Source organism: Lutjanus erythropterus, chromosome 20 (assembly GCF_056507025.1).
Source record: "Lutjanus erythropterus isolate fLutEry1 chromosome 20, fLutEry1.hap2, whole genome shotgun sequence".
Lineage (NCBI taxonomy): Eukaryota > Metazoa > Chordata > Actinopteri > Lutjaniformes > Lutjanidae > Lutjanus > Lutjanus erythropterus.
This window is the reverse complement of record NC_139336.1, coordinates 19,835,956-19,845,513: the sequence shown is the minus strand read 5'-3', so window position 1 is coordinate 19,845,513 and position 9,558 is coordinate 19,835,956. Positions and strand designations below refer to the sequence as shown.

Below are 9,558 nucleotides of genomic sequence, written 5' to 3'. Positions count from 1 at the left end.
TGACCTTTATTTATAACACGAATTCAGTACAATGACAAATTCACTTAGCCAATGTTTTCTGCCCAAGACGGAATCATCCCTTCAAAAAACCCACTATATAGGATACATTTAACCTGCAAGTCTTCATATAACATAACAGTAATCTAGCTGTTGTCACGGTCAAACACAGAGATCAATTAAAAAAGAATAGGGTTGACAAGAAGTAGAAAATCTATTGTTATTCAAGAAACAATGATATGATAGATGAATTTCAAAAGAGAAAATTGAGCCACAAATATAAAAACTGAAAACTGCCACCCTGGCACTTTTGGACAATCTAATTCATAAAAAATATATTTGATAAGTTGTGGCTGATCAAAAATCTACAAGAGAGTGCAAGTGAATGCAGCAAGTTGATGCTTTCCCGGGTGTGAATTTCACCCAGTTCCACTAGCCGTTCCTGCAGCAGGTAACATCTTATCTACCTTACAGGGCTGTCAAATTGAAGGCATTAATTTAGATTAATTTTAAAAATGACATGTTAAAGAGCATATATATAATTTAATGATATGTTCTGGTTCTGGTTAGGCTAAATGATGGCCTGTTCAAAGAAAAAAAACGTATTTGGAAAAAAATGTTTGAAGATTTGGAAATAAAGCATTCAAATTATTTCTATTACTATCTATTAATGTTTTATTCATGGGCCAATAATGCCAAAATGTTTTTGAGTAAAATATCATAATTTGGGAATTTTTCCAAAACAGTATTCATATGTGTGTGATTAATTGCAATTATTCACACTTTTTGACCTTTTACTTCAGTACAGTTCATATCTGCATTGCATGGGAGGCATAATTGTTGCATAACAACATCATACATACAAATACTTGGTTATAATAATATTATTAACTATAATTTGATGGTATTTGCTGTTCAAAATGACTCCTAACAGGATATCTTGGCGAGAAAAGAAATCTATATTTATGGTTTTTGATCTCAGACAATCACACTAATAGTTGCTGGGGTTTTTTTTCAATCTTAATTAGACATATAACATACAGACAAATAAGACATTCAGACATTTCTTATCTATCAAAATTATAACAGGTTGAGTATGAACAAAACCTAATACAAAATGACTGAAATAAAATGTAAAACAGAAATTAAAAAAAACATATATTGAAAAAAACTACACCACAGTAAGGAAATTTGGCTTATCTCAAAAGTTAAACATATCTAGTACTGTAAATAATTTAAGCTTAATAATAATTAGTTTATATTCTTTTTCTATTCGCTGCACGTAACGTGCGTCACGTGGGCTGCTGTGACGGGACGTTCAACAGTTGAAATTGAGAAAAACATCTATTGGATCTCAATTACTCCTCAATGAACGTGGCAATCACATCGGTTTTAACTTAGCGCTCATTAGTAAGCACATAACAGAGCGACCGCAGCCGACAGTTAGCGGATGTTGCCTTCCTTGAAGGCGCGCTGACTTATGGGTAATGTAAGGTGCAGGCGGCAGCACAACACGTTGGTGACTAGCGGTGGAAAAAAAATAGCTTCCGCAGTTCCGTCAGCTGGCGAGGTGAAATGTTTTGTAAGTGTAGACCGTTGGCATGTTGAAGGCTTGTTTCTGTCGTGGTCCTCGGGAGTAACACGGTAACTACGTCAGCGCCGCTCGTCCACTCGTTTGATACCGGGAGCGACATGAGTCTGAACGAGCACTCACTGCAGGCTCTGTCCTGGAGGAAGCTCTACCTGAGCCGAGCCAAACTGAAGGCTTCCAGCCGGACATCAGCCCTGCTCTCCGGATTTGCTATGGTAACATTGTCCTCAAATCATCTTCTTACTCTCCTCTAGATTGAGACGGTGGTTTTCAAGCTGGGGTCCGGGGACCAACACGGGACTTCCAGTGGGTCGTAGTGCGCCCCCAGCAATAGCGAGAATAAAATATTCTTACTTTTATGGGATTTTTTTGGAAGTTGGAACCAAGGTTATTGTGGTTAACTAAGACTAAACAAAACTAGGTGTGAAAAAACAGTTAATTTCAGTTAAAATAGAAATTAAACTGAAGAAAAAACTAAACCAGTTTGAGACACATAACCATGGTAATGCCTGCCAACACTGAACTAATTCAAAAAGTAAATTGCGCCTAGAATAGTAAAACCTTACTTAGATTTAGTGCTGATATTAACAATTATTTTTGTTGTCGATTAGAAAACAGAATTAGAAATTGGATTTTTCGTATGAAAAAATGACTCAAAACAATTCTCAAAATAAATGTCAATTGATTTAATAGTTGACTAATTGATTAATCTTTGCAGCTCTACTTACATTTAAATTAAAGCATTGTTTCATCAGAGCTGCTTTAACCGCTGTCTGCCTCTTTCTGTTATGTTGTTGTCATGGCTGCATTGCACTGTGGGATATTTATGCTGGCGTAATAAACACTCAGTGCATATTGTAAGATTTCCCTGTAAATAATGTCCATCTCTCATAGTACTGTTTTCATAATTAGGTTCTGGACATACTAAAAAATCTCGCATACTGTTTTAGCCTACTAAAAATAACGTCACAGTAGAATTTTGTATGTGGCCATCTTGTCTTTTTGGTCAAATCTGTCAGTATAACAAGCATGAGGAGGCACTGGTACATATGTTAAATGAGACTGGTTTGTCTACATGACTGTGAGTCAACTGCCTTCACAAAGCGTTGTATTTATATTATAACACCTACTCTGAACCTTTTAAATCTTTCCCCTGAAAAATAGCCCCTTATTACTACTACTACTACTACTGGAACTATTACTAATACTGAAAAAAAAATATTTATAACCAATAAACATTAAACTCAAATAAGCAAACCCATCCTGGAAACTTAACTGAAACAAAACTGAGTTGAAAATGAAATAAAATTCAAAAGTAATTAAAAATACAAAACTAAAGTAACTAGTTGCAACAACAAGGGAAGACATCGTTTTGATTGACTGTAACTGTTAGTGATCCTAGTTTGATCATTGATTGACTATGAAGACTTTATCTTCTAATCTAAAAATTAAAAACAAAGTCAAACTGAGGGTCCGTGGTTCAGTGTGTATCTATTACGGGAGTCCTTGACAAGAAAAAGTTTGGGAAACCCTGGATTAATCTGTGATATTGCAAAGTATGTGTATGTTGTGTGTGTGTATAAAGTTGTTTCCTGTCTTTTTCCCAGGTGGCCATGGTAGAAGTGCAGCTGGACAACAGCTACCCCTACCCTCCTGCTCTCCTCATTGCCTTCAGTGCCTGCACTACTGTGCTTGTGGCTGTTCACCTGTTCGCTCTGATGGTCAGCACCTGCATTTTGCCAAACATAGAGGCTGTCAGCAACGTCCACAACCTCAACTCCGTGAAGGAGTCTCCACATGAGCGAATGCACCGACACATTGAACTGGCGTGGGCTTTTTCCACAGTTATCGGTACTTTGCTCTTCCTGGCTGAGGTGGTTCTACTCTGCTGGGTCAAATTTTTGCCCGTTAAGCCCAAATCCAGTAATAATACAGTTTCATCTGGTGTGGCTGCTGCTATCACGTCCACCTCTATTATGGTCCCCTTTGGTTTAGTCTTCATAGTCTTTGCTGTGCATTTCTACCGCTCCTTGGTCAGCCACAAGACTGACAGACAATTTCAGGAGCTGGAGGAGCTGTCTAATCTCACCAGGCTACAGAACGAGCTGGACAACAGAGGGGACTCTTCCATCTTGCAGTCTCCAAGCTCACATTTCCCTTAGAAACTTATGGTGGGACTCTTGACTGTTTGGGATTCCTCCAAGCCAGTAGCCACATTATTGGCTTCTAATTTTTTTTTTACAAGGAATGAAGATGTCACTTTTTTGTTGTGAAATTTACTTTTGTGAAAAGAGATTGTATTTTTTAGAAAACACGTTTGATCAACTGTGAACTCACAAATCTGCCATAGTGCATGTAACTTGAAATTGTTAAGTCTTAACTGTGGTACTTGCTTGTTTTATCTCTCACATTATGGCAGAGACATCTGAATAATAACTTGGAATCCTGTCTGTTGCCTGCTGCATTTAGCTGTCTGTTTGTCAGTGAACACTGTTAATATATATATGATCTTGTCGTGTTTTGTAAACCACAAGTATTTAACCCTGTATGTTCACTGTGTACATGGTTTCCAGTAATGTTCACCATTCGTGATTGTACTGCCTGACTCAACAGCTGTCAAACTCCAGTATTAAAAGAGAATATTTGACAACTGTAGCGCAGGCTGTAGTCTTAAAATAAACTTGTTTTTACCAAGTGGCATTCAAAATTTCAAAAATATTTTTGATGTAGTATATGAATACATATCTGTGGAACTTACTTGTAGTCATTGACAAAGGTTAAGAAGGTGACGTGGAAATTTTTGCAAATGCAACAATTTATGTTCATGAGAAGACATAAAGACACAGTTCACCCAAAAACTGTAGTGCTATTTATCCATCTAGTTTTGATAGTGGAGGAATCGTCCATAGACATGTCTGTCCTCTCTCTAATACAATGGAACTAAAGAGATTTGTGCTTGTGGTGCTCAAAGCGCCAAAAAATGTATCAACAGCAATGTCTTTCCAGAAATCATGATTCAAGACAGTCCACAGACTTTGTGAGCAGTTTCATGTAGTTTCTCTACTAAATGCTGCATCACAGTGCAGAAGGAAATGTCCATTTATTCATGGACAAGAGGCTCATGCTTGTGACAGAATGGGATTTAAATGTTAATGGGTTCCTCCTCTGTTGAGTTTTAACTTCTTGTCATGATTGAGCTGGGCTATATGTGGCTTATAAATAATAGCTTGATATTTTTAATAAGTTAAGGCTAGTCTGTGATAAACAATATACATATCAATATACACATCTTCTCTAAAATAACATACCATCAAATAGCCTAATATTGCTTACTAAATGCCTCAATATCTATATTGAAAAAATACTGAATGGATGACTATTGGTGCTTTCAAAATTATTAACACAATGAGATCTTTGATAAATAATCATCAGTGATGTGGATTTAATAATGAGGTGGGTAAAGGCAAATAATAGAACAGTCTGGTAAGTTCAGTTATGTGCAAGTAAAGAACAATGTGCGGGTGTTCTCTCTTCTCTTGCTCGTGGATTTTCCTCCTACGCATCTGTCTGCAAGACACATGAAGGTGTGCATGACCCTTTCATGCTATTTTTGCGCTCACCATACCTGCTAGTATTTTAGGAAGAAAATAGTTCCTACATGAAACTCCTCACAACAGTGCTGTTGAGTTTTTCAAATGTATTTTTGGCATCACAGGCTGAGTGCCATCTAGTTCCATTATACTGGAGAGAAAAAGCAGACATCTACAGCCGATTCTTCCAAAACTCAGCAACTCACATCAAAACAATCTACTGTAGATGGATAAATAGCAAATAATAAATACAAATCTGTTTTCACCAATCACCACCCTCATGCTGGATAACCAACTGAGGCCTGTTTAATCATATGTTTTAATTTCTCCTCTTGGCACTTAAAGCTTTTTGAAGAATTCTGACTCATTACACATACTGCATAATCACATTCTGACCTCTGTAGAGGTACCTGTTAATATTAGATACTAGCAGTATTCCTCTATGCTTCATTTTGTGAAGCCTAAACAGTCAGCACTCCACATGTCACATGATCATCAATCAATCAGACTGTTGTTTATTCAAACCTAATTTTACTGGGATTCTATTCTCAACAATTTAGAGAAGCTTATCTGTTTGAGTTAGCAGTCTGCGTTGGAGGAGGCAGATGTGGTTGGAGATGCATTCAGATGTGAAAGGTAAGACAGTGGGATATCGACAGGCGACAAGTTGTCTCATGTTGGTGCACATATTCCATCATAATTCGAAGTTTGGCTGGGGTGGTAATGAGAGGAGATCCTTTTCTTTCTGAGTTCATTGTGGGAGTTCGTATTTTTCTGAATGATTAGATAAATGATTAAACTATGAACACAGCATTCTAGCTTTCTTACTACATAAAGTGTGGCTTGTTTATCAGTTAACTGTTACAAGTTCACAGGGGCTTTCAGGGTGTACTACTGTAATGTCAGAAAGGCTGACATTTGATCGATCCCTAAAAGAGATAATAAGTGGATGTTTCTTTTGAATATTTCATGATATTCCATATTTGACAACCCTTGATTGTGTGTTTTAGGGCTGGGTGATATAGCTGAAAATGTATCATGTTAAATGTTTCATTTCAGTTTATATTAATTATTGATAATTATGCCTCCATGCCAGCGACAACCGTGGCTGCACCATTACGTTTTCAGGTTGTCCGTCCATCCATCTGTCTGTACATACATCCCATTATCATGAATATGATATCTTAATAATTCTTAGAACGTCTTCAGACTTGGTTCATATGGACTCAAGGATTAAATTTAGATCATGACAACATTTCACACAAATGTCTAACAGGATAAAATGATGATGTGATGACAGTTTATATGCAAAAGATAAAAGTCAACTTCACTGTGACACCATAATTTTCAGCTCTATCCATCATCTGTTCTCCTCTATAAAAACAATCTCTAAGTGAAGAAAGCTTGTTTCTCGTTGGAACTTGTCTGGTTGGTGGAGGTATACAACTTTAACACGGTAATTCTAGTTCTTGATGAGATATTTTAAATAAAGACCAGGAGAAAAAGATTGAATTTAACCATTTTATTTTGAATTTCACCACTTAATTTATTAAGGCACATGGGCAATAGACTTAGAAGACTTGACTGAGTTTCCTCACTGTCTACACTCATTTTCCCACAGCCATGCTGTATTCGTTATGTTCTGTCATACTGGTCTGCATTAAAAGCACTTAACTTAAACTATTTAACATTTTATTGAAATTATCTTATCGCTATTGATGAAGTAATGCTACTGTTTTATTGCACAGACCTAGTGTATTTGCTGTACATTAGTATCAAGTTGCATTATGTAGTTAATCCAGTAATTAATTAATATCATTAGGTATTTTTCTTCATGTATGTAGCTTAACACTGTTTTCAGATCTCTAGAATTGAACTGCTCTACTATGTGATAATGAGAGTTAGTTAGAATGGCAGTTACAGTGTTTAATAATCTGTGTTAACATGTTAAATCATATCACTGTTGATTTCAGCTCATTTGAAACATGAATAGATTTTTTACAACTTACTTTGAACAACTTATTTGTGTGTACAAATTTTGACAAAACTTGGCATGCTGAATCCCATCATGCCATTTATTTTCTCTTTTTATTCTTGTAGGTGAGCTTATGGCGGAGTGGAAGCTTGCTGATGATCCTCTTGTTGTTCTTCAAGACTGATGGCTGACTGAGCTTCCCTTAAAACCAACTCCATGTCCACAAGGTGTAGCTTGGAAAAAATGATATAGTCATATTTTAATCCACAATAGTGTATTGGAAAAGTGCTTTCTTGTCCATGATTATTTTATTGTGTCACATCAGTAGTGACAGTTACTGCTTGTAAACTGTTATGTGTGGCTGTAAAAAATATCTAGTCAAAAAATCATACCTGTGGAATTGGATACTTTGCTGGGTTTGGTGCTTCATCCCTCCCAAAATCAGACAGGGTCCCACATTTTGCTACTCCATCCACCCAAAGCCCATCATAAAGCTGACCTTTGTCGGTATAGTAGAACTTTCCATTGCCATTCTTCTTGCCATCTTGCCAGGTGCCTTCATACCAATTTCCATTTGCTTGGACACCAATTGGGAAGTCAAATTTTAAAATTCACCATCTTGTCCTATACATCTTAAAAAATATAAGTAAAGCAAAGTTCTCTTACCAAGTCGAATGATCCCCTGTCCATGATTTTTATCCTTCTTCCACTCTCCTTCATAGATATCTCCAGACTCAAAGTACATCCGTCCCCAACCACTCCGTTGGTCCTCACACCACTCCCCCTCATAAACTGCAGAGGTATTGTAGAAGTACATCCCATACCCCTAAAGAGACAGAAAATGATTCAAAACATATTAGAGATTGTACATAAGTGTGTTACAATGTGCATGTGTATCAGTATATTAAATACATACATGCTTCTTTCCATTCTTCCATCCTCCACAGTACTTCCTTGTATACTCCTTTGTTTCTGGGAGCAGCACGCTGTAGGTACCATATCCATCACATTTTCCAAATTTCCAGTCTCCTTTATAAATGGCACCAGACTTCTTCCACACCTGAGTCCCCTTGCCTTGAAAAAAAAAAAATTAAGAAAACGATTACATTATAGTGTAGCTTAAGTATATCATGTTTCAGATGCACATAAAATTCTCACCATGCTTCTTGTTGTCTTGCCACTCTCCGATGTATTTATTTCCACTGACTGAGAAAACTGTGCACCGCAGTCCACATTTCTGTGACTTGATGTCCAGCACAGTTGACAATGGCTGATTTTTTTGAGATGTTTTAATATATGTCATGGCTGGGAAGAGCCTGATGAAAATCATAACACACACAGTAAATGACATGTTACACAGATGAAGCTGTACAGGTTCCCCCTACATCAACATTCCCATTTCAGAGAGAGAAAAACTCTACATTGCCCTTCTGTCTTGGGCATTTTTGGGGCCAATGGTGAAACCAATATTGGGGGGGGTGATTATCAATATATCACACAATATTTTGTATACACAATATAAAATATGTTGCCTCAAAAGTAGTCAACACTTGTGACAAAGATATGTAATACAGGCAGGATATTTTACAGTTTAGCCATCAGCTTAATTGTCCATAATGATGTCAGGGCAGTGAATAGTAAATTTTAACTGGTATTTTTGACATTAGACATTTGACATTAGACCTGAATTCAGAAACAGGATCAAATATACACAGAAGGCTGCCTATAAAGCTAACATATAAAAACTATTTGCATTATGTTCTGTTGTCACATAGGCGCATATCAGACAACATGTATGTCGATACCAATATACCAATATAGCTATGATGGGCCAATAATATCAGTCAACTGACATGTAAGTCTGTTTCTACTTCCGTCAGTACAGGAAATGAAATGTAAATACTGTTAACAAACAGGGTGCAAGAAATGCGTGCATATTTGAAAAAGGTTTTGCCAAATACAAAATATTTTAGACATAAACGTCAGACAACCTATTCTTTGTGAGTAAATATTACAGCATGTTTTGGAATTTATGTTAAAGACAGAGCTGAATGAAAATAGGATGTAAACTAATGCAAAAGAACCTACATTCAGGATAAAGTTATATTTAAATTAGTCAAGTAAGCTGTTGTTTTAATGCTAGCTAGTTAAGGTAACTATAAGTTACAGTGTAACTTAACACCAGCCAAAGTATGATGTCAAATACTCACTGCGAGCCAAGTATTTGTACCTTAGCGATGTGTCCAGGCGGATGACTTACTTAAACTCAACCCCCCTGTAAACTAAAGCCATCCAGCTCATGCGCATAAATTAAGAAAACATGTTACACAGGTAGCTAGCACTATAAACTTTCCTAATCTAGTTAGCTAGCTGGTCTGCAACTAAAACAAAACCAAGCGTTCGTT

At 36.7% G+C, this 9,558-nt stretch overlaps 2 protein-coding genes across 2 annotated transcripts; one reads left to right on the top strand and one right to left on the bottom strand.

Moving 5' to 3' along the window:
• Positions 1–1,357: 1,357 nt before the first annotated feature.
• orai1b (ORAI calcium release-activated calcium modulator 1b) lies at positions 1,358–4,288 on the top strand. The gene is made up of 2 exons (XM_084746560.1): positions 1,358–1,803; positions 3,196–4,288. Exons 1-2 carry the CDS (start codon positions 1,690–1,692, stop codon positions 3,748–3,750), a joined length of 669 nt encoding a protein of 222 aa, XP_084602686.1. The 5' UTR covers positions 1,358–1,689; the 3' UTR covers positions 3,751–4,288.
• Positions 4,289–7,284: 2,996 nt separating this feature from the next.
• On the bottom strand, positions 7,285–9,450 carry morn3 (MORN repeat containing 3). The gene is made up of 6 exons (XM_084746644.1): positions 9,364–9,450; positions 8,312–8,469; positions 8,070–8,227; positions 7,820–7,979; positions 7,546–7,730; positions 7,285–7,386 (listed from the first exon to the last, which is right to left on the bottom strand). Exons 2-6 carry the CDS (start codon positions 8,454–8,456, stop codon positions 7,285–7,287), a joined length of 750 nt encoding a protein of 249 aa, XP_084602770.1. The 5' UTR covers positions 8,457–8,469; positions 9,364–9,450.
• Between the last annotated feature and the right edge of the window lie 108 nt (positions 9,451–9,558).